At 32.4% G+C, this 27535-nt stretch overlaps 2 protein-coding genes across 2 annotated transcripts; both read left to right on the top strand.

Annotated features, from left to right (window-relative positions):
- Positions 1-5469: 5469 nt before the first annotated feature.
- Positions 5470-7170, top strand: LOC139490226 (E3 ubiquitin-protein ligase TRIM71-like). Its single transcript, XM_071277075.1, has one exon. The coding sequence runs from the start codon at positions 5470-5472 to the stop codon at positions 7168-7170; it is 1701 nt and encodes a 566-aa protein (XP_071133176.1).
- Positions 7171-12571: 5401 nt separating this feature from the next.
- Positions 12572-14294, top strand: LOC139490227 (uncharacterized). Its single transcript, XM_071277077.1, has one exon. The coding sequence runs from the start codon at positions 12588-12590 to the stop codon at positions 14292-14294; it is 1707 nt and encodes a 568-aa protein (XP_071133178.1). The 5' UTR covers positions 12572-12587.
- The last annotated feature ends 13241 nt before the right edge of the window (positions 14295-27535 follow it).

Below are 27535 nucleotides of genomic sequence, written 5' to 3' on the forward strand. Positions count from 1 at the left end.
TTGACTGGAAACCAGTATATTTTTAATCTGTAAATCGGTTAAGGAGATGATAGGTTCCGGTTTTGAAGCATGCAAATCAAATCAAATCAAATCAAATCAAATAATTTTATTGGTGTAAATTCCTATACAGAAATGATACCAGCCGACATTTACAAAACACAAATACAAATACATGTTCTTCTTCACAATGGGATTAACGTTCATATGATAAAATAATTTACTAACTTATGGAATGCTTATGATTTTATTAAAAGGGATAAGTTATACATTGATGGATTTGTCGGCCGTTTTATCATATAGTTTAGTTGTATAAACCTGAAACTACTTTTTTTAGAACGAATTTACGGTCCTACTAAAAGCACCCGAGAGTGCCCGGGTGAAGAAAATAATATAATTCTATTACAGAAATGTTTTCCTGATTAAAAAAAATCATTGCTTGTTTTGTTTAAAGTGTGTAGATAGTGTTATTGAACTTTTACATTTTTAAAAAAGATTTCAAAATCGTATGTATATAAGTAACGGTAAGCCGTAAATATAAACAAGTGGAAATAGAAGAATCATGAACGATATTGTCCTCGATCAAAACCGTATATTTCGTTATTAAAAAAAAAATCTGTGCCCGAGGTCTAATATTCGCAACTGCATGGTCACGGTAGGTATAGTGTCCGGCTAGGATCGTGGATTTTCGAGTGATTTGATCGGGCTTTTTCGAGTGTGATCACTTTTTTTCAAGTGAATATGATCAAAAATGTAAACTAACAGACTTCTTTTCTAACAAGACGTGATATAGAAGCTTGAGTTTGATATACAAGGTTATACATGATATGTTAGTATTTGAGATATAAAGATAGTATCATTCTGACATTGATTTTCGTTAAAAAAAAACAACCTTAAATTTAGCCTCAAAATGCTTTTATTCCAAAATACGGAAAAGATCCATTTTCTTACACATACCAATGCAAATTTCGACGGAAATGCATACATATCATCTATATATCCTTAGATATACCAGAGACATATAATAGTATTATATGTCTCTGGATATACAGACACTTTACAAAAACTATTGTTATTGCACTGAAAACGAAATTTTGAGACTTCATGTCCGGGCTTTTTCGAGTGTGTCCTTTTTTTATCGAGTGATTATACACATTTCTTATAGCTAAAAATATTATGTGTTTACGTTTAAAAACTTTAAAAATAAAGGCTCAAATTAAGTACTTTCAAGGCACATGGTGTATCAACACTTGCATTTTATAAAAAAAAAAAAGTATCGTTCATTTGTATATATATTCATTTTCTCACATCTTATAAATTGCATGTACAGTATATATCCGGGATGTCAAGAATCTAACGTGAGTGTTCCGGACCATATAAGTATTTGGACCTCATGGGATAACTATTACGTAACAGCAAAATGTCGACTTGGAAGATAACTTCCAAAAATGTCTTAATGAACTGTTAAACCAGAGTTCAACTGTTTTACTAACTGTCAGATCCTGAAATGGGATAAATTGTTTAAATGGTCAAAATTTATCGGCCCGGGAATTATAAAAGATGAATCGAACAAACTATTGTTGGGTTGCTGCCAACAAATTTGCAGTTCAAGTTTAACAAAATTTTGCAGTTTTTTGTTATAATCTTGAATATTATTATAGATAGATATAAACTACAAGCAGCAATAATGTTCAGCAAAGTAATATCTACAAAAAAAGTTATATGACCATACTTGTCAATTGACCTCTTAAGGAGTTATTGCCCTTTAAAGACATTTTACATAATTTGTTCATTATGTTTGCTAACAATTAAAAATCTCCTCTGAAAAACAGGTGAGCGCTCCGGCTCTTGAGAGCCTCTTGTATTTAGATTAGAACGTTAGTTTTCCGTTTGTATGGTTTTGAACTAGTTATTTTGGGGGCCCTTTATAGCTTGTTGTTCGGTGTGAGCCAATGCCCCGTGTTGAAGGCCGTACCTTAACCTATAATAATTTACTTTTATTAATTGTTATTTGGATGGAGAGTTGTCTCATTGGCAGTCATACCACATCTTCATATATCTATCATATGGTCCGACCATACGCGTACAGTTTGACCATATGAGTATACGCATATGCTCGTGACCATACGCGTATGGTCCTAATACTCATATGGTCCGGAACATAAGCATAGACAATTCGAATTGAGACGTACATATGAGATGAGATATATGTTTGTTTTTAAAAGTACACATCTTAGATATTTCATTAACTATTTTTCTTGTATCTTGTATTATTTATTTTATTGTTAAAGAAATGGAAACTGAAAATGACTAAATGCTACAACTGTGAGGAGGAGTCTGATTACATGTATGCGTGAAATGTAATAATTGGTGATACAACAACTAAACACCATGAGAACTTCCTTTCAATAAAAGAAACGTGTCTAAAAAGTGGAAAATATGAATATTAATCAAGACATTACAATGTTGTTCCTGGACTGGACAATCTAGCTGGTGATAGCATATAATCCATATAATATACACATTTTGTATTTGTCTATCATTGCTAAAGGATCATTTTTAGGCTAATGAACTATTCATTTCATTGTTAATTTTATCTGAAATTTTATTAAATTTTGTGTTCAATGGCATTAAAAATGGGGTGGATTAATTGTGTGTGGTTTTTTTTTAGGTTTTTTTATTAATAGGTTTCTTTTATTAATCTCCCGGGAGTCCACCACAAGAAATATTATTAACTGTAAAATCAAAAGTAGCATGAAATGATGTTAAAATGAATATGAGTTCCCTGTACTATGTTCTATACACCGTTTTGTTAAGGATCAAGTAATTTCTAAATGAAATGGAAAGTAGTTGTATAACGCTCTCCAAACAGAAAATTTGTATTAAATTGAAAAAAAGATCCATTTTGATATGCTTTCGATGACTTATTAGGAATATATGATATTGTCCTTCACTTAATTACGGTTAAAAACTAGAAAAAAAGTAATTTTTTAAAGTCTAGAATACCTTTTTCTTATTCAAATTTTCTGTAAAAAAAAACCCGGACCATGTGTCTTAAAACCCGGACGATTTCACAGTTGCTCTCGAAAAAAACCAAGACAATAACAAACACTGATTGTTTTTATTAAATACAAGGAAATTGTGCTTCTTTGTTGATCAAAACATTTAAAGTGTTCAATATAAGGCCGTGTTCACACCAAACGCCGTGTAGAGAAAACATGTTTACAATTAGTTTAGTGTAGTGTACACTGGTTTCACATTACATTTGTTCACATCTATACACCTTGTTTAGCTACCTGTACATAAGATTTGTTCCCACTTGTAAACTATATGTCATTTAAATGTTCATTACGTAGAACTGAATTCAAAATTTTTGGAAAATTTTTCTAGCGGTAAGGGAACAACCATTTGACTTCAAAAGGGGAGTGGGGGATGGGAATGGAAATATTCCGATCCCCAAATTGATAAAAAAAAAATGGTCATACAGATGATAAAAAAAATATTCTGAATCAAGAGTTTCCACATACATTATATGCGCATCTGGTGCAAGAACATTGGTACCGTTAATTTTATTATAGTGTTAAATATTGAAGAAAAAGTATTTGATCACCAGCATCGGAAAAAAAAGGAATAAAAACGTACGCGCGAAAAAAAATCTGACTCAGATAAAAAAAAAATAACCATTCCCCTTTTTTTAAGTTAAGTGGTTGTTACTTTATGAAAGCCATTTTTATATAATTTGCAGTAGTTTGAATATACTAGAGATGTCTGGATAACGCATTAGAAAACGTTAGCTGCAACAGCGTGCTTACAGCCGGGAAAAAGGATTGAGATATTAGGGATCACTACATTTTTATTTTTTATGTTCGTTTCAAATGGTATTTCTTCTCCGAGGAGTATTTGGTAAAGGAATAGGGTAACGTTTTTTTAATTTATTTTACGTGTTATTTAACAGAACTGAGATACTAGACAAACATAGCATTTACCTCACACTTTTTTTAAGTCATGCATTTATGCGTGAATCGTTTTTTGAGTAAAGACCAGTGGCGAATATTTCTGTGTACGTCAAGTCGATTCGGGAAGACCTTTTCAAATGAATTAGGCAGCAACTATTTACTTCATTTTTTGTGGAGGGGGAGGGGGCGTGAGCTATTGAATTTTTTCAGGACAAATGTTGGTGACAAGTCGAAATCAATTTTATCATTATATATAGTGGCAGCTCAGTAGGGTGAAACAAACAAATTTTTTTTCAGGGCCAAAAACTGGAAACATTTTTTGTTTCCAAAACAAAATCCATAGCTCACCACCCCACCCCCTAGCCTTTAGGACTATAATAGCCCCCCCCCCCCACACACACACCCCGAAAATCAAATGGTTGCTGCCTTATGGGTTCGGCAATTATGCTGCTTTGAGTCTTGATTAGGGGTTAATAAAGTACGTTATTTTTTTCTAACAAAAAAAATCTGTAAAATTTGGACAACTAATAATTATCAAAAATATCAATTTTACTCAAAAATAGTTTCAACTAATAATTATCAAAAATATCTATTTTACTCAAAAATAGTTTCCTCCTTAAATATATACACGATAAAACTAATGTCCTTAATGCATAGTTTTGTGTACACTTAACCTACACAAGGCCTACATTGACTATCGACTGTGTGTAGGTAAAACATGATTTACACTACATGTAAACATTGAGTTTTATCAATGGGAACGCAATTGTGTTTAGTTTACGTGTGAGTTACACTAACACAACACCGGATTTAGGTCAATGTGAACACGGCCTAAGATGGATAGTAATGTTAAAAACTGTTATAATTACGAAATATCCGTTAATTGAACTTATCGCATGTTTTATCACTCGAAAAAGCCCGATTTACACTCGAAAAAAATGAACCAAATCACTCGAAAAACCACGATATTGCCGGACACTATACCTACCGTGATGGTGAACATTCTTGAAAGTTTTGTATTTTATGAAACACACTTGAATTGACATTGGAAGATTGTGGAAGGGTTTCAACATGCCTGTCACTAAGAAATAAACTCATCATAGATACCATGACTAAATTTTGTATATACACCAGACGAGAAAAGTTAACCCCACTGCTATTTTATGAATTTATGCTTTAAATCAAAAGATAGGAGGGGTTGATAATGATCATGTGAATATGTTTTTATTTAGTATCTATTCTTATATAAAGAAATACATAAGACTATAGGTGATTACAAGCTCTAACGTATTTATAAATGACACTTTAAAGAAAACCTGTAGTGATATTTTAAATTCTTCGTAAGGTGAAAAAGAAAATTCGACATTTAATTTAAATTATCTTCACAAAGGTATTTCAAAAGAACTGCACAATATTCCAATCTAAAATTCCAATCAGTGTATGGTTATTTAATGTTACAAAACATGAAATGTTACGCTGAGTAACCACAGTCAAGGAAGTAGAATACCTGTACAAAATGGCACTCTCGAAGTCTATCATTAGAGCTCAGGATATCATTTCATGCAACCTCTGTGAATTAGAAACAAAATTAGAATGGAGATGTGTTGAATGTGACTTGATAATGTGCAACAAATGCCGTAATAAAATTCATCCAAAGTTTAAAAACGCTAAATACCATACAATTGTAGATATAAAACAAGCAAGAGTGAGTGGTGACAAAGGCAATTTAGACTTGGAAGACATCAGATGTAAAGTTCACACAACACAGGTATGCTGCCTATTCTGTAGTTATTGTGACTCTCTTGTTTGTCCAATATGTATCACAAAAACTCATGCCGGTCATACTTTCATAGAAATTAAGGAGGCACTAGAAACGAAGCTTGAAAAACTGAAGTCTATAAAAACGGAAGTGGAAACTGCGACAAAAGAACTATCTAATGATGTAAGAAAGCTTGATCAAATGAAATTATCAGAGCAATCTAAAGGCAAAAAAGTTTTACAAGACATTCATTGTCAGAAAGAGGCCTTTAACACTTATGCAGATCAACTTTCTGATATAGTTCAACAAAAAATAAAGGCCAGTGAAGGAGCTATTTCAAGAGAACAGAAAAGAGCCGTTGATATGAGACAAAGAATGCAGGAGGAATGCCATACAGTAGATGATCTTATTTGTTGTAAAGATCCTTTAAATGTTTTTGAAAATATTGATAAGGTAGTGATTTCTTTAAAAACTACCATGCAACACATTAACCCACCCAATTCATATATACCACAATTCATGCCAGGGAATATTACTCAATCAACTTTCGGATCACTGACCGAGGTCTTTAGCAGCAATACAACCAATAAGATTGAAATGAAAGTCAACAAGCAGTTCTTCACAGAATTAACACGTTGCCACTATTTGTCTGTATGTTCGGATGACACATTCTGGCTAGGTGATAGTATCAGCAAAGTTTTACATAAAATAAAGCATAATGGAGATAGCCTAGTAACAATTACCACAATAAAGACAAAAATAAGAGGAATAGTAGTTACCACTGACGGTGATATCTTGCTGGCTGATGCAACATCAAGACTTAAACTTATCAATGGAACTAGCGGAAAAGTGCAGGATTCAAAATATAGCGTGTTCCCGTTATCAATAATGTCCGTCCATTTAACTAGAGACAATAAAGTTATTGTAGGGGCAAAAAGTCCTGGTAAAATAATACCCGTCACAGGAAGAAGGGTAGTAATTGTAATGGATAAAGACGGGATCCATGAAACTGTGTATGAACATACTAAGAACAAAAAAGGATTACTGACATACCCACAGAGTATTACTAGTACTGCTAATGGGTCTGTCGTTGTTGCAGACTTTACTCATGATTTTGCAAATAGCAGCAGAATTTTGGCATTGGATAAAGATGGAAACATCTTAAATACGTACAAAGGTCATCCGGAAATAAATACTTTGAACAAACCATTTCAACCAGAGGATATCACAAGTACGCCATTAGATAATATTATCATTCCTGATTTAGATTTCCATATCATTCACATTCTTGACAATTCTTGTAACCTGATAGCATACTATAACATGAGAGACATAGGAATAGCGTATCCATACTGCACTGCATTTACAAGCACAACATCGTTCTATCTCGGATGTGCTCCACCCACAGATAATTCTACGAATGCAAAACTTTATGAAATTGAGTATTCTGGTTTTTAAATATCATCGATTAGAAACATTGCGAGAATGCATATCAATTTATAAAAATGTGATTTGTTGCCGCTGGGATATAAAAAAGAAACACACACTTGTTTTTTATAAATAAACGTGGTTAATTTTTTCAATCAAGAAAGTCGTAGTCTTATACCAATTATCAAAAATACAGGAATGTTTGTTCTCTAAAGGAAACCAGCAAACGTTGACAGGAATGTTTGTCTTTATTTTCATTGTTTAGAAGAAAATAAGTTAAACTGAAGAAAAAAGAAATAGGTCTCGTTGGTGTTGCTTTCCATAGGAAAAAATGCCTAAGAGGTTTGAAAACATGAAACTTTCATTTTCTACATAAGGAAATGCTTGTTAGAGACTACTCAATTAATCGCTATAGATGGTTTTATTCAAGAATTTCATTGAACATCAAATTGTATTCAACAGTCAATTATATACCAGCTATTTACATTAAATATTACATATAATCATCAAAAATTTAAATGTGCAAAATAATGCTTTTCATAGGAATTTCCAAAGTGAATTCAATTTATCTAATCTTAAAAGTTAGCATTGATTTGATATTGCTTATTTTTTTGTAATTTGAAAGTTCTAAATATTTACATAATAGCACGAACGTATGTTTTTCATATGTCGATCTCTGCCGTATACTTACTTGTCAACTACATCCAAAGTTCAATCTATGTTTGTCATAAAGAACACAGAAATGCAATACAATCGAGAGAGCAACTGCAGAAGGAGTTCAGTAAAATAAACTTCACAGATAATCATATAGTAAACAGAAAAATCCAAAACGAAAAGTCCATATTAAATCAAATAGCAACATCAAAACATCAAACTCATCAAACGAATGGACAATAACTGTCACATTTCTGACTTGGTACAGGCATTTTCTTATGTAGAAAATGGTTGATTAAAGCTGGTTTTATATATAGCTAACAAAAACTCTCATTTGTATGACAGTGGCATACATTTCCATCATATTGACAACGATGTGTGAACAAAAAAAACACATAATGGATACAGATGTCAAAAATAGGGGCACAGTAGTCAAAATGGTGTTTTATTCTGAATCACTATAAGACAGACACATATGTAAACAAACAAGCACCAAACTACATATAGACAGAGCACATTTGTAAAATTGAAACACAAGAATACAAAAATTAACCATGATAGCACACAAACACAATGACGGGATGAAAGACAAAAGAAATCGTTGACCTATATAACGGTTTACTTTTATGAATTGTGACTTGGATGGATAGTTGTCTCATTTGCACTCATACCTCATCTTCTTATATCTATATAACACGCTATTCAGATGATAATATGCTATAGAAAGAACAATAACACAATGACGGGGTATATAAGTACAGAGTAAAATATCGTTTCATCTCGGCCTCTAGTAAGTGCTATACAATTAATATTTCAGTGCTTTAAACTAGTGCCTTAGCAGTTATAATTAAATTTTGTAATAAAATAAATGAAAATGGTAGAATGAAAGTCATAAGAAACCTCAAATTAAAAAAAATAATTCGTATGTGTTTTTATAACTCAATGGATAGTTTAATTATAAAACTTATGTACATATACTTTTTTCTGAAGAAAATTCTTTAATATGTTCATATTTACAGGAAGCAATTCCCCGACATATTTTCCGTATGCAAAGAGACCTCAGTGTGACCCATCTCGTAAAAATCCGGTGATCGCAATACGCATGGATGTCCTTAAAATAAACTATTATCTGATTGTACATGTTAAACACGTGCTCAATATCCATACCTTTTTTGTTTATTGTTGACAAACAGGTGACAATCGTTAAACGTCGGCTTCAAAACACGAACTTTAATTACCTGCCATATTTTCACAACGACAGTGACCGATTGAAAAAAATATTTGACGATTATACGAAATTTAGGCCAAAAAAAGGATAAAAACGTGCACAGAAGACTGAAGTTTATGATTTTTGTATGCATTGGTTCAAGAATAAGAATATTATTTTTCACCGGTCACTCGTTTATTATAACTTTAACTATATTTTTAGTTTAAAAAAATCTTTGGATGTTGTAGATAAATTACGTTAATTTGATGTTCCTTTTGATTCTGTTGACAGTTTTGACTTTTCAACTCTTTACACTACTCTTCCTCGTAATCTTAATTAAATGGTCGTTTTCATGGTTAATCTGAATGCAAACGTAAATTGTAGAAAGATCAAACGTCATATAATAATACAATTGTTGACTTTCAATTTCAGTTGATACACGATTTTTTAACCCAGAGATATGACATTCATCTTGTTTCAAGTTAAAAAAAAAATGACTCAAAATATTATTGTCTTGAAATCAAAAAATTCCACCTCGTTTTGGTCCATATATATACATGCAACCTTGATCAAATTTGACTATATAAATACATATATATTCTTTTATATGTTATCTCATCCGAAGTTTTGAATTTTATGCATTTTTAATGCATTTTTTATTTTTATGTATATATTTTTTTTAACTTCTCTGTAACCTTTGTACTTGCATGGTTTTACGAGAATAAACTATCTAAAGGCAGGTGTTTTATTTTGGTGTGTGTAATTTTGGTGCTTCGTCCAACTGATATGTTTAAAATTTGGAATACAAGTAGTGAGCAAGCTCATTTATATTTGCTTTTATTTACCTGTTCATAAAAAGATATTAATGACAATAGATATAAGGAGATGTGGAATGAGTTCCAATATACAACTCTCAACCCAAGTCACAATTTACGAAAAACGAAAAACGAGAAACACTCATGAACACACGACAACTGCTGAACAACAGATTTCTGACTTTGGACAGGTGCAAACAACTTCAGCGGATTTAAATGTTTAAACAGGCTCCAATCTTCACCCTTACCTGAATTAGGGTGTAACATTACAATATAGAAATAGTAAACAAAGGTATCAGGCTTATTCGAATTGGTTGATCCATACGATGTATCTTTGTCCAAACTAACTATGGACATTTTTACCACGTGTTAGATTGTGGTTTGTCATTACGTCGTCTGATCTTTTTATTACCGAACGATAATTATTACGAATGTGACTGTTTTGCTGAGTGTGAATTTGTATTGCTTTAAGACGTGGAACGGTACTTATCCATCCCAAATTAATTTGTTGGGTTTTGATGTTGTGTTTGTTGATGTCATCGGATTTTTTTAAATGTTTTAACGTTTGTAGTTGTAAATCGTATTTTTTTCTGTTGTATTATTGTGTTGTATTGGGGGATAAGGGAGCTACCATTTGATTTTTATGGAGGGGCTAGGATGAAAAATTTTGTCCTGCATTTTTTTTAGCTGTAATCTCTGTCCTGCCTTTTTATTTTTCACTCTGTTCGGTCCTGCCTTTTTTTTTTTTTTTAGTTTATCCTGACTTTTTTTTTTACCTAAATTGTCGTCCTGAATTTTTTTTTTGCAAGTGTCTCATCCTGCCTTTTTTTTTTACTCTAAACTCCTGTCCTGCCTATTTTTTTCAAATTTCATCCTAGCCCCCCCCCCCCCCCCCCCCCCCCATAAAATCAAATGGTGGCTCCCTAACTACACATCCAGTTCATTTGGATTTACACTATATATTTGGCTTGCAGTTTGATCAGAAGAAATAACCACAAAGCTAGATAATACACTTAGTTATCTAATTACTACTTCAATTAAATATTAATTAGTATTATAATTTTCACTGTTATTATTATAAGTTACATATGAGTCATACAAATCTAATCTTGAATATCATCCAAATTCTCTTAATTTTCAGAACACGTTTAAGAAATTTATATGTGACGTCACTTTGGGCGTTGCATTGACTATGGGTTAGAGGGCTGTGATTTTGTAATGTATTCGTTTTTTTATTCTATAGCTAGTCACCTCTCCAGTTTAATCATGTATATCTATTATATAGTCATTTTATAAAATTTACTGTTTGCAAAACTATGTATTATTCTTTATAATAATAATGATTTTGTCCCAGGCGAATAACCCTGGTCTCACAACTTTTTGGAACTTTTGGTCCTCGGCGATCTTCAACTTGGTAGTTGTTATGGCTTTCAAACTTTTTTACATCTGAGCATCGTTTTGTGTGGACGTAGCGCGCGTCTGGTGTATAAAAATATTTTTTAACCTGTTACCTTTGGATGGCTATTATTCGTTTGTTTCTCTGTCCTATATTTTCTCCCATTAATCTGTTTATTGATTGTAACCTTGTCGTGTAATGTTGTCATTTTAATGTTATAATTAACACTGCCATTAAAGCGGGAGGTTTGGCATGCCTCAAAACCAGGTTCAACCCACCATTTTTTCATAAAATGCCCTGTACCAAGTCAGTAAAATGGCCATTGTTACATTATAGTTCGTTTCGGTGTTGTGTTTCTGTTGTGTCGTAGTTCTCTTATATTTGATACGTTTCCCTCAGTTTTAGTTTGTAACCCGGATTTGTTTTTACTCTATCGATTTATGAACTTTTAACAGCGGTATACTACTGTTGCCTTTATTTATAACTTGATACGCCATAGGCCGTTTCGTCTACATAAGACTCACCTGTGACTCACAGAATAAAATAGTTCGAAAGCCAAACAAGTATAAAGTTGAGGAACATAGATTTATTATAATGACCATATACTTAACAATCATGTCAACATTAAAGTGATGACTACTTTCGGGGAAATACACACTATAAAATATGAAATATCATTTAAATATCAAGATGTCAAAATGAGTCTATCAAGGCAGGTTTGTTTTGTTTATAAATATGTAATGCGAGAGGTTTGGCTAGCCACAACACCAGTTTCAAACCAACATTTTTCTTCAAATGTACTGTACCATGCCAGGAATATGGCAGTTGTTATCTAATAGTTCGTTTCTATGTATGTTGCATTGTCGGGTTTTTTGTTGTTGCACTTGAGTGTTCTGTTGTTTCGTTGTTTTCCTCCTACAGTTTGTAACCCGGATATGTTTTCTCTCAATCGATTTATGACTTTTAAAGAACCATGCATATACTACTGTTGCCTATATGTGAAGCCAGAAAGAAAATATGTAAATTCAAAATGCCAATACTGGGTATTACTGATATATTCCAAATTATTTTGAATTTTATAATTATGGGGTCAAAAAGTTACATAATATCATATAGTCTTCTTTGATTTTTCGATAAATTGAAATGAGCTCATGTTCTTATCAAAAGGTGAATAAGTAAGTCTGACATTTTAGGAATTTCCATGTTTTAATATAGCAATGTATATATTCCTGGTATCTATGATGAGGTTATTTAATTATATTATACAATATCGATCCGCATATGGCCATTTGAAATATCTTATTCAAATGTTTATCAAGCATAAATATTACGCAGAAGCATAACAGGCAAAAAAAGTAAAACACTTATTTATGATATGGCGTTATCAAAAGCCCAGGATATTATTTCTTGTAACTTGTGTGAATTAAAAACTAAATTACAATGGAAGTGTGTAGACTGTAACTTGCTTATGTGTACTAAGTGTCGTGATAGAATTCATCCAAAGTTTAGAAATGCTAAGGACCACACAATGGTTGATATAAAAGAAGTTGGGTTGAGTAGAGGTAAGACGAACCCAGATTTTACAGCCGCCAAATGTAAAGTACACTCAATACAATCATGCTGCCTCTTCTGTAGTACCTGTGATGTACTTGTTTGCCCTGTCTGTATTGCCAAACCTCATGCCGGACACATATTCGTAGAAATAAAGGAGGCATATGACTTTAAGGTTGAAAAACTAAAAACTAGAAAAATGAAATTACAAAATGAAGAAAAAGGACTGAATGGTGATGAAAGAAAGCTTGATGTTTTGAAAAGAACAGAAATTTCCAAGGGTATGAAAGTTTTACAAGATATTCAATCTCAGAAAGAGGCATTCAACAAATACGCAGACAAGCTTTCTGAAAGAGTACAAGAAAAACTAAAGGTCAGTCAAGATTTCATATCCATAGAACAGAAAAAAGCAATGAAATCTAAAACAAAAGTGCAAGAGGAATCCAATAAAGTTCAGGATCTCCTTAATTCAATCGACATAATACAGGTTTTTGAATATATTGAAAACGCAGAGAAATCGTTAGAAACTCTCAAACAACCCATTAGCCTTAGTTGTGCCATTATTCCAAGGTTTATACCGCGAATTATTAGCGAATCAGTTGTTGGTTCACTGATTGAAGAGACCAGCATAGATGAAGTTGAAATGAAAGTGAATAAGCAATTTACCACTAAATTAGAGCATTGTCACTTTTTATCTTGTTGTTCTGATGGTTCACTCTGGTTGGGTGATAGTAATACGGACATATTCCAGAAAATTAAGCCTGCTGGAGAAAATCTTACAACAATATTTACCACGAAGACAATAATAAGAGGTATAGGAATGACTCCCGATGGTGTAATGCTGTTAGCTGATTCAACATCAACGCTGAAAATTATAAATGGAACCACTGGAAGAATCCATGATTCAAAATATAGCGTGGATCCATTATTGATAATGTCACTTCATGTAACCAAAGATCACAAAGTTATTGTAGGTGCAATGAGCCCTGGCGAAGTAATACCTGTTAAGGGAAGAAGAGTTGTGATTGTAATCGATCAAGATGGGAAGCATAGAACTGTGCATGAGTATGAAAAGAACAAACAGAGATTACTAACGTACCCACAAAGTGTTACAAGCACTAATAATGGGACTATCTTTGTTGCAGATTATGCTGTTGAAGATAAAATTAACAGCAGAATACTGGCTATTGATGAAAAGGAAAGTGTAATAGGAACGTACAATGGGCTACCAGATATCAATACAGTAAAAGATCCGTTTCAACCTGTTTGCTTAACAAGATCGCCATCCGACAAAGTTATAATATCGGATTTTAATCTTGGTATAATTCACATCCTTGACAACTCATGTAACTTGTTGTCATACTTTAAAACAACAGAAATAGGAATAGACTATCCACATTCCACAACTTTTAAAAACACAAAAATCTTCTATATCGGATGCGGTCGATGTACAAGTAGCACTACTAACTTTATGAGATTGAATATTCTGGTTTATAGGTATCTTTTTTACAAACATTGCCAGTATGTTTAATTTAAAAATTTCATAATAATCCTTTTTTTATATAGATGATGTCATTGGTTTCGGCTTACTATAGAGATTTTTACTTTAATTACACTTTATGTAAGAACCCTGGATTTTTATTGGTCGATAGCCAGTGTATTTTCACCAATTTACTGTATCAAAAGAATATGCCTTTTTTACCCTCTCTGCCGTGGTATTTGCCAAAAAGTACACTATCCGACTGGTCGCTTGTAACGTCACAATCATCAATGCGTTTTTGAACATTAACATTCGGTGTAATTAAACAGATATAGCATGTTCTTGAGGGATATTTGCGAAAAATACCCCTCCTTAACATGCTATATCTGTTTAAGATGCTATGATGAAAGGATAAAATATCCAGCTATAATAATATTGGTTATATTCCCCCAATTATGTCTGTTGTGATGAAAACTGCATGAATCAAAATTAAATGTTATTGTCTTTTGGGATTCTATTTCAGATTAACATAATCAGAATAATGGAAAATAATTAAGCAATTTGGTGTGTAAAATTATAAACCTGGTACCTTTCATAATTATTTACACCACTGGGTCGATGCCACTGCTAGTGGACGTTTCGTCCCCGACGATTTCACCAGCCCAGTAGTCAGCATTTTGGTGTTGAGATGAATATGAATTGGATGGTAGTTTTTATGAGTTTTCTGTCCGTAAAAGTATGAATTATTCGAAATACTCAGGATTTTCTTAACCCAGGCATAGATTACCTTAGCCGTGTTTGGCACAACCTTTTGGAATTTTGGGTTCTGCATGCTGAATTTTGTACTTTTTTGGCTTTATAACTATTTTGATCTGAGCGTCACTGATGAGTCATATGAAGACGAAACACGCGACTGGCGTATGAAATTATAAGCCTGGTACCTTCGATAACTATTAATTTCTGAGATATATTTGAAATAATTCAACCAAAACTTATCACTATAAGATACATATTGCAGTACCTTTCAGCAACTCTTTGATATTAATCCTGCAAATGAAAAAAATATTGGAAACATGCGCATCCTTCTATGCAATCAATGATTTTCAACTCATGAGTGGAAAATAAACTGACAACGCCATGGCTAAAAAAAAAAGACAAACAAACAAACACAAGTGCATGAAAAGCCTCAGCAACACAAACCCCTTGTGAATTTAGCTCTTCCTGGAGTGTAAGCAGATCCTTCTCTACATGTGGCACCCGTAGTGTTGCTCATGTTATTGTAAACCTGGTTAAAAACAAGTCTGCGTGCTTAAGACTCGAGCCCTTTCAAACTGATTTATAACTTGTTCTTATGTGTGCTGGTGAGTGAAAGATTGAGCACTCTAACACAATATCTTCTATTTGTCTGTTCCATGCCAGAATTGTTTAATTCAGTGAGTTCCATTAGATGGTGTCTGCTTTGTTTGTTTTTCATTTACTTCTTTTAAGCAAAATACCTGGTTGTTTCTCTTTAAATCCTTTTACATTTTGTCGTGTCGTCATGTAAGAGACGTTTATACTGACTATCTTTGAACGCATAACGTTTTTTTAATTTTTTTTATAATTATATAGTTTTCATCATTCGACATGAAATGGGATTTTTTTTTATTAATGACACTCATACTAAATCTCCTTATCCTCTTACTTTTCGTACAAACAGTTCTATCCCCACCAATTTTGTTAAGTACAAGCAGTTAAAGTGACAGGTTCATATGAATTGTTAAACACAAAGGTATGAATAAAAGAGCATCCGATACCAATATCAATGAAACAGACGAGAGTAGAACTGGATGAAGGCAAAAAAGTTACAAAATATATGAATTTGACTAGTCAAACCTCAGAAAAATAAATGAGTCATGAAATGTATATCCCATATGCCGATGAAGTTGACACTTAGGTGGGGGAAATTGATAATTTCAAAATTAAAACGTCTCGTATGTCATAGATTCTAGATCTGAGATGACCGCTTGTGTCAAATTCGAGGTTTAAGTTTTAAAACTAGGCAAAGGAAGCCGTGCCTGTTGTTTCTTTAATTTCTATGTCTGGAGAATATATTAATGTAAATCAGAAAGAGAGACAGAGAGAAGGCGAAGAGGAAGAGCATTATCTACATTATCACCAAATAGTTTTCCTTACAATGTATACGATAAACATCAACTTGAAAATCGATGAAAAAGTCTTTGACAGTTTTTTTTAATATGACGACAAAGTTCATGATGAGTAATGATATATAGACACGTATGAATATTTCAATATCAAAACATATGTTGATTTAAGTACAAGTGGTTAACGTTTTACTAACAACACTAACATTTCATCTACGTATACGTCTTATCAGTACATAAGTAGCTTTGAAATGAAATAAGTTGACAAAGTTCAATATATCATTATCACGAATTAAAGACAAAACAAAAATGAAAATTCATTGAATGCGACTTGTTGGTGCGTAATAGGTAGGAATGACAGCATTGCCAGGGACTCATACTGGAGTAATCAGATCAAAATGTCGCGAGTACAACCAATCCTCGGATAAAACCAGAAATTATAGTCGAAATTGTAAAAGTGTTTTATGTGGTAACCTTTATACTATCTCGATGATTATTTTTAGAGCAATACAAATACTTTTAAAAGTAGATAAACTGTAGTTAAATGCATTATTTATCTTACACAACTATTAAATGTCAATCACTGCGTACATATCGTGCTAGATTAAAGAAAGTCAAACAATTAGGCAAGTGATACTTATAACAAGGGCTGTTGATGCCGGAATAATGTTATGCATACTCAAAATGGTAATACGATGTTCTCCATTATATGAGAATCGAAAACGAAGTAAGGTAATTGAAGTAGCAGCTCAGAAATTTGTTTCTGTGTTAGGGATCGAATTGGTACTACCAAATAATTAGAAAAGACCCCATACATTATCATTGCTTCTCTTAATTAAATGTTCTGATGACTATTTGAAGCATGTCAACTTAATGAAAATAACTTTGTGAAGCTAAGATTAACCCTACACCTTATCATACCCATGCCATATAGTTAAACTAGGTATTTATCATTTGAAACTCTCGTTTGGCGTATTAAATTATAAGCCTGGTACCTTTAATTATAATGTTCCTCACTGTTAATATCTATCAATGGAGTAAAAAAATAAAAACAGAACATAGTAATGTTAAAGCAATTAATTATACAATACCAGTATATAAGACATCAAAACAAAGAGTTCGATAGGAAAAGATTACTATCAATTCGCATCTTAAATGTCATATAGAAACACATATGATAAATGTTTTAGAAAATACGCAAAAACAACACACACTGTCCTCGTTTCAAAATCATATTAGGTCTTCTATGGTGGTTTAGATCCATCTGGCTTTTTCTATAGATTTTTAAACTGCTAATAACATTTGATGGACTTTTTTCTATGTAAATGATTTCAAAATAACCAAATATTTGAAAAAGAATTTCATGCTTGTTCGCACCTTTCTCCATAATAGAAAACAGGAGTAAATCTTTAAGAATGTGAGAAACTGGCAACAGCACAGAAGCTAAAGGAATAAATGTAGAAGGGACAAGACGCTGTGAGAAAGGTATGCGCATCATCAGCATTATAAGTAATAGTAGTTCTTACAGTGTCGACAAGAAGATTAAAGATTCTATAAATTATAATATAAAGAAGGATGACAGATGCAAGGTATACACAAAATGATGATTTTTGCTTTTGGAAGAAACTCAGGAATAGTAATTAAAAAAACCCAAACTATTGAAAATCATTTGAATAATTTGCAGAATGGCAAATATGACAACGGTCCTGATAATTATAATATATTGACAAATATTTATTCCAAAAGATATATTGATTTTTGTACTATTGTTAACCTATCAACAGTAAAATTTTATATACGTTTATGTCTTATCAGAAAATTAGTGACTGTAAAAGGAAATACCGCAATTGTGTACAAATTATGTGACAAATTTAAATAATAATATGTAGAGAAAGCATATGTTTAAAGCAATTAACTTCAGGACTATTTTATCATATTTAAAGCCCTAAATTTGACGATCAAAGACTCACAATTTTGAAAATGCGAGTTACTTTTCCATCCCAAATTCATTTATTTAGTTTTGATGTTATATTTGATATTGTCATCGGATTTTGTCAAATGTCTTAACGTTTGTAGTTATACAGCTTATTTTTTTTCAGTTGTATTCGTGTGTTATGGTAAAGATAATTGATCATCCAGCTCATTTATTAGATTTTAGTTTGGATCAATGAAATTTACACTATTTATTTGATTTATAGTTTGATTCAAAAGCCCACCGACATAGCTAAATAATACAATTAGTTAACTTACTATTACTACAATTTGATACTTATTAGTATTGTAATTTTAACTGTTAATAATCAACGTTAGATAAGTCATACAAATCTAATCTTGAACTTCATCTAAATTCTTGCTAAATTTTGGGAACTCGTTTAAAAAATTCAAACGTGACGTCACTTTGATCGTAACACTAATTATAGCTAACAAGGCTGTGAGTTATTGATCTGTTTTTGTTCTGCAGCTAGTCACCACTTCAGTTTAATCATGTATATCTATTATATAGTTATTTTATAAAATTTACTGTTTGCTAAAGTATGTATTATACTAAATTTTAAATAATATTAAAGGATGTTCTTGTCCCAGGTGTATAACCCTAGCCGTATTGGTCACAACTTTTTGGAACTTTTGATCCTCATTGCTTTTTCCGACGTAGTCGGTATAGTTTCGGTTTGTGCCCTTTGAACTTAAGGACGTTTAACTATGGCAACAGAATACGCATGCTCGAAAAACCTTTCTGTGATTGGAAAAAATGCTGTCATGGTGGGTGATTTGGTTGTGTTTGAAAAAACGTCTCGTTAATTATATCGTGATGGAAAGCAAGTGAAAAACTATAAATATTTGACTAGATCTTACAAAGATTTATATTTTTCTTAAAATATATAATTGTTTCTCCAATAGCTCTTTGCATCCGTGACAGCTGTTTATTCCAGACAATTATATAATTTTTAATGTAAACTTTGTTGTACGAACGTACATGACTTTTAGAACGCACCTACGCATGTGAGATTTCCGCGGGGTTTTGGTGAATGTAAACAGAAAGATACGAGGACCGACAATACTGAACACAAACAGAGAAAACGTTATTTAAATGGTATCTTTGTGCTTCTGAAGGTTATCGAAATGATAGTTTTAAACATATACTCAAATTCAAATACGTCGGATATCTTTTTTAAAGATAGTTCTTGTTAGCTTTGTACTTGTTTTGGCTTTTAGACTTTTTTCGTCTGGGCGTCGCTGGTTGGTCTTGTGTGGACGTGGCGCGCGTATTTATAACCAGGTACCTTTTTTTTTGCTATTAATCGTTTGTTTCACTGTCCTATATTTTCTCCCATTTATTTGTATTGTTGTCCTGTCATGTAATATAAAAATGAAGATGTGGTATGATTGCCAATGAGACAACTATCCACAAAAGACCAAAATGACACAGACATTAACAACTAAAGGTCACCGTACGGCCTTCAACAATGAGCAAAGCCAATACCGCATAGTCAGCTATAATAGGCCCCGATAAGACAATGTAAAACAATTCAAACGAGAAAACTAACTATTTATGTAAAAAAAATTAACGAAAAACAAATATGTAACATATAAACAAACGACAACCACTGAATTACAGGCTCCTGACTTGGGACAGGCACTTACATAAATTATGTGACGGGATTAAACATGTTAGCGGGATCCCAACCCTCCCCCTAACCTGGGACAGTGGTATAACAGTACAACTTAAGAACGAAATATAAAAATCAGTTGAAAAAGGCTAAACTCATCAAATGGACAAAAATACAAGTAGATGTGGCCGGGTACTTATACATCCCGACACATAAAGACACAATGAACAGATCTGAGAGTAGTTCAAAGCCACCAACAACTAATAAAAAAAATCATGCATCTAAGACTAAACTATCAATCCGTACTCATCCAACATCCAATGGATTTATAGTAAAGACGTCATTGTCATTTTAATGTTATAATTAACATTGACATTTAAGCGGGAGGTTTGACATGCCACAAAACCAGGTACAACTACTCAACATTTGTATCTTAAAATGCCCTGTACCAAGTTAGGAAAATGGCCATTGTTATATGATAGTTCGTTTCTGTGTGTGTTACATTTTAATGTTGTGTTTCCGTTTCGGGATATTATTTCTAGTTATGTTTTTGTTTAAGAGAAAAACATAAGTTAAAATACATAGAGTGTGAATGAATTGTTTGTTAGTGTCTACTGTAAAATAATGTTGATATTTTGTAAATCAATACTTGAGAAACTGTTCAAAGTACACACATAGTCTGATAATATCGGATATGTAGTTTCTAGTGAGATTTTTTTTTATTAAACCCTCATTGCATATTCATATTTAATTGTATAAGTGAGGCGAAAGATACAAGAGGGACAATTAAACTCAAAAATAAAAATAAAACTGACAAAGCAATGGCTAAAACGTAAAAGACAAACAGACAAATAAAAGTACACAAGTAACAACAAAGAAAACTAAAGACTAAGCAACACGAACCCAACCAAAAACTAGGGGTGATCTCTAGTGCTCCAGAAGAGTGAACAGATCCTGCTACACATGTGGAATCCGTCGTAAGGAATACAAATAATGAATTAAGGGCATACGATACAGTTTTGATCCTGTATTTATAAGTTCGTGAAAATTTGCACATAGGCTATTTTTTACCTGATTAATTCAAATATGTAATAAAAAATATACCTTCATGTGCTACTTTTTGAGTAAAATGAGGTCGAAATTTTGTATATTTGCTCAAAATTCAGATTTGTGGTCGTAATTTCTTTTTCGAAAGAAAGACATAACTTTTTTGTTATATAAGATAAACACAAATTGTTTTTTGTTAAATAATCGGTAATTTCTGTATTTTATAACTATCCTAAAAAATTATGCATTTTTAATTCAGAAATAACTCATATTTATCAAATGTTCATGAATTGAGGAAAATACGTCATTTTTTGCTGCATGTTTATCAAAATTAAAAAAAAAACCTCTATTTACAGTTTTATAAAATTTGGGTCACATAATCTCCCTGCAAAATTAAACAAATTGCTGTTTTGAAAAATAGGGGTCCATGAACTCGTTTTCAAATTAAATCAGTTTAAATGATAAAAATCAGTCGAAAAATTCATCTTTTCCCGATATGTCACAGTTTGACGTCGCGAAAATAACATTTTACGTTAGCAACGTCATTACCTCCCCTGTAACTGTATCGTATGCCCTTAAGAAAAGACGAGATGGTCAACTTTACAAAAGGTATAATACAAACAATAGAGATTAGACAGTTTGTTTTCCCGTTTGAATAGTTTTAAATTACTAATTTTTGGAGCCCTTTATATAAGAGGAACGAAAGATACCAGAGGGACAGTCAAACTCATAAATCGAAAATAAACTGACAACACCATGGCTAAAAATTAAAAGGACAAACAGACAAACATGCAATAGTAAACATGACACAACATAGAAAACTAAAAAATAAACAACACGAACCCCAGGGGTGATCTGAGGTGCTCCAGAAGGGTAAGCAGATCCTGCTCCACATGTGGCACCCGTCGTGTTGCTTATGAGAAAAAAATCCGGTAAATAGTCTAATTCGGTAGGTTATAGCTTGCTGTGAGCCAAGGCTCCGTGTTGAAGGCCGTACCTTGACCTATAATAGTTTACTTTTATAAATTGTTATTTGGATGGAGAGTTGTTTCATTGGCACTCATACCACATCTTCCTATATATAATAATTAAATAACTCACCTTTATATGAATGGTTTTCTTTGGTTGTCAATGCAAAATAGAGGGGGAAGATACCAAATGGATATTCAGTACAAAGTATCATGAATAAAAGGAGTTATGGGTCAAATAGATAGCAACGACACCATAATCCAAAGCGAATTCGGACGGTCAACATGCAGTTATCATGGACACAGTGTCGTCTGATACGACAGGTGTCCCCCCATCACCAGACATGAAAAAAATCCCAAATATAATCATAATTGTAGTGAAAATATCAATACATTATACACAGCCATTTTCAGTTCTCCTTAAAGACACTTTTGATTTTGATGACTCTGAACAACACTGTCTCATCTAGAAATGTGAAGCCAATAGATGCAATACTTGTGGAATTCCAATAACAGATGCTCAGTTCACAAGCAATTCAACTAAAAGGTCTTCTTTTACCAGACGTAACGATTATCCGAATTGTAAATCTATAAATGTCGTCTTCGGATCAGAGTGTGACCTTTGCGGATTGTTGTTCGTCGGTGAAACGAAAGTAAGACTAACCAAACGTATATGCGGCCATAGACATCAACCACAATGCAAGCGACATTCTTTACCAGTATTTTAAATAATGTAGCTTTATTATTCTATCGTTTCTATGAAAGTTTGCATTACCAAAAAAAATATATCACAGGACTAACAATCCTCACCTTGCAATGCCTCTCCGTAGACCAATACATAGGACTACTTAATTTGACAATTGGGTACTACGACACCATATGAGTGCATAGACAAAATTTATGGTATAGATATTCTATATCGTCCTTCCTGTAGCTCGGGGAATTTGGTGAATATTTTCAACTCTACTCTTCAACGTAGACTCAGTAATGATCATAGTCATTATACATTACCAACTCTGCAAAATGTTTCTCATGAATTACTTGCTGCCATTTATACAATGGCCGTTAGCTATAGATATTCATAACAATCGCACGAATCTTTATTCATTACCCCTTTCAAAACTCCATGTTCTGTTTTATTTATGTATGAAACCCACTGTTCAACCCCTCTTTCAAATAAATACAAACTTACATCTATCATTTCGAATATTGCAAGTCACAGACTTTTCAAACAAGTTCACATTAGAAAAGATGAAACATAGAAAATATATTTTCTTAAACTTTCCTTTGCCAACAAAGGTCTCGATGGTGTCAAATTGGGCAATATCCTCCATTATAAATTATTTCTATCGAAAATACCTCCCTATTTTAAAGATCAGTCTGAACCAATCATTTCTTATACCTTTATCAAACCAATTGCAACTGAAACTTTCAATAATAAACAGGATCTCAATATTGACGACTTCTTGACAAAAGTTCCCTGATTTCACCTGTGCTAGTTTCAAATTCAAATATAATCTGGTTGGTCACGTTATTACCGGGACCTTAATATTGTAAATAACACTGCCCTACGAACTGTGCTATCCGAAGGTCCGAAATATCGTCAGCATAAATCCGTCAATTGGAAACACAAGTTAAAAATACTGAAAAAAGTAAAATCATAAAACTACTGAACTCCGAGGAAAATTCAAAACGGAAAGTCCTGAATGCAATGGGAAAATCAAATGATAAAACACAGCAAACGAATGGACAACAACTGTCATATTCCTGACTTGGTATAGGCATTTGAAAATGTAGAAAATGATGGATTGAACCTGGGTTTTTATAGCTCTAAACATCTCACTTGTATGGCAGGCGCATCAAATACCATTATATTTACAACGATGCGTGAACAAAACAGACATACTAGTTAAAATGGTCAAAATAGGGATAAAGCTGGATTCAGTCGAGGATTATGCCAGGAAATGGGCTATTAAAACGCGAGAAAGAAGACGTATATATTCTTTCCACATGGATTAAGGCTGTGAGGTCGTTGATACAAATCAGAGTTAAGAAACTGAATGAATATATCAATATCCATGCTACGTCATGCAATTTTTAAATACTCTCATGTTGCAAAACACTTGTCCTACCTCCATGACAAATAGGTTGTTGTCCCCGCAGACAACATTGTTTTTGTGTTTAAATCTCATTACATAAACTGCTCGATGAATGAATTAGGTATTGCCAATTCACTTGGAAACTCAACATATACCCCACGACACTTACAAAAGAGGAAATCCAGGATAATCATAGGACTGTTCTGTGTTCCTTTGGAATTTTAACCAAAGATGAAGAACTGGATCTTCCATCTCTGTATTGGTTACCTAAACTACATAAGTAACAATACAACAGTATACTAGTACTGATGGGTCTTCCAAGTGCTCAACGAAACTTCTTTCTAAATTATTAAGATATATTTTATCAGCAATGAAAGCCGGTCTTCAAAGTTATTGTTATTGTGAAACATCCTTTCTATACTACAAATTCCGAAGAACTTTTATAGTACTAGTTAATACAATCTGAGACTTTCAGTATTAAAACATTTGTCTTTTCTACACTTTACACAAGTATTTCCCATTCAAAACTAACAGACAAATTGAAATAGTTGGCATTGCGTTGTTTATTAAAAAGAATGACAACTTAGATGCACGTATCTTGTCTTAGGGAGGGATAAGTACTAGTTTGTAAAAATATCACACTGATTCAAACAAAACAAATTTCTGAAACTGATATTATCAAGATGCTAGATTTCTTGATTGACAACATATTTGTTACGTTTGAAGGACGTCTTTTCAACAAACGATCGGCATTCCCATGGGAACCAATTGTGTCCCTTTTCTTTCCGACTTGTTCCTTTATTCTTATGAGGCTGAATTTCTAAGAAAGAAAGAAAAGAAGTTAGCAATATCATTTAACTTAACTATCCGCTATATAGATGATGTTTTTCTCTCATTAAATAATTCAAATGTTGTGACTATGTTGAACGCATCTATCCAATCGAATTAGAACAGATACAGTTAATCCTGCCTTATATCTTAACTCACATCTAGAAATTCACAATGATAGTCGGTTGATAACAAAACTGTACGACATAAGAGATGATGGTAGCTTCCCAATTGTGAACTTTCCATTTCTATGTATCACCATTCTGTCAGCGTCTGCATACGGAGTAATATATCTCACAATTGATACGATATTCCAGAGCTTGTATTTCCCATCATGATTTCCTTGATAGAGGGTTGCTGCTCACAAGAAAGCTTTTTAACCATTGATTTCAAATGGTGAAGTTGAAATCATTCCTTCATAAATTTTTCGGACGCCATCACGATCGGTTGAACATTATAGAATATCCGTTTCACAGATGATATCGCATATCGGATATGTTCCTTATGTCTTATCTACAATCCTGTTCCCTATTTACGAATGTGACCAACCGAATTAGACTACATGCGGATTTGTAAAAGCATGAGCAACACGACGGTTGCCACATGTGGAGCAGGATCTGTTTACCCCTCCGGAGCTGTCCTAGTTTTTGGTTGGGTTCGAGTTGCTTAGTCTTTAGTCTTCTATCTTGTGTTTTGTGTACTCTTACTTGTCTGTTTATCTTTTTTTTTAGCCATTGTGTCGTCAGTTTATTTTCGACTTTTGAGTTTAACTGTCCCTCTGGTAATTATCCTCTCTTTTACAACAATAGACAAATGCCTAAAAATATGTCAAGAAATAAATCGCCAAATTGTTAAGTATTCAAATATCCTAGCAAAACGACGACATGTACCAGTACAAATACTGTTTATTAAAATGTATTATTACATTACATAAAAATATCTCTTGCTAGTATTAAGACCAAGTAAAGCTACATTCCTTTCAGCACGTTGATATTTTCAGATTTGTAGTTATGATTTAAAACTAGATGGTTGATTTATGCGTGTTACTATAGTATGTCTATATCGCAACTATGCATCATAATCTACCATTATCATACACAGCTACTTTTGCATAGGTACTATTTCTGTACTAAAAATACGTAGTACTGGAGATTTACTTTAATTTAATATTTAGTACTCTTTCTTTACTTTAAAATTTATTGTAATATTTAGGTACTTGTATTTTACAGTACTTGATTTATACTAAATATTTTGGTACAGAAATAATACAATATTCCATGTTTGAAAATCATAATTTTAAGAGATTTGAAATAGAAAAACTTTCAAAATGCTGAAAATGTAACGGTAGTAACCAAAAATCTGTAGTACCTAGATATCAAGTTCAAATAAATTACTGTAAAATACAGGTACCTAAATATTACAATAATTTTAGAGTAACAAAATAGTACTGAATTTTAAAAGTAGATTTCCAGTACTACAAATTTTGAGTACAGAAATAGTATACCTATACAAAATTAGCTGTGTATAATCGATAACAATGAACGAAAGAAGAAAGAAAAGATCATTAGATCAGTCACCTGCATGTATAATCTGGCATATTTCATAGAGACAAATACAAATATAATTATTACTACTAAATTCGTTTTAATGTACTTAAATGCTTCAAAAACTTTAGATTTACAATTTCAATCAATATCATATAATTCACATTTAATACGAAAATTATTAAAAAGACATATCTGAACTGTTCGCTGACAATTACCAGTAATAACATGCAAGGAAGTATTACACTTGTTTAACATGTTTTATTACAACATTACATCAAAGCTCCGGATAGTGGCTTTGCTATCGGAAATTAGAATGAAAGTGTATTAAATTTATTGATGTGAAATTGAAATACAATCCGTCAGAAAATCCCCACAATATTTTAAAACGCTAAAAAGCACACGAAAAGCAGATATAAACGAAATTGGTTTGGTAGCTACCCCTTGTAAGCAACAACATAGTTCAAGGAAATTATGATAGGAAAGACAAGCGTTGTGATAATGACTCAACTGAGAGATATATCCATAATGTACTTCAGACACAGGCTCATTTGGAAAGTTGCTACATAGAAAAGAAGAGTAAACAATTGAAAAGTTGAAATCATAAATTTTGTCATTTACTAGTAGTTTTGTTCTGAATCAACCCTCATTTTCAATTATTCCATTGATTTTAAAGTAACAGACAGACGTAATTGCATTTTTGGTATTATATAAATGATCAGATGTTCGATGAGATAGACAACAAACTTTGAATCATTTAGTGAGAGGATATCATCTATATAGCGAGATAACACTAGCTTCTTTTTATTCTCTCCGAGTAGCTTCTGTATTAATTATACTTCATATGAATAAAATAACATGTCGGCGGACAGAAGGAGAGGAGTATATATTTAATTGTATTCCTATAAAAGAGTGACAATTATTTTAGAGAAGAAAAAAACAAGTCGTCCAAATGTTACAAATATGTCTAACAAAAAATACCAGTTCTTAAACATATATGTTCAGATTGACTGCAACTCTTCAGTTTGTTAACTTCTAAAAATAATGACCAGAT

This window comes from Mytilus edulis, chromosome 9 (assembly GCF_963676685.1).
Source record: "Mytilus edulis chromosome 9, xbMytEdul2.2, whole genome shotgun sequence".
NCBI lineage: Eukaryota > Metazoa > Mollusca > Bivalvia > Mytilida > Mytilidae > Mytilus > Mytilus edulis.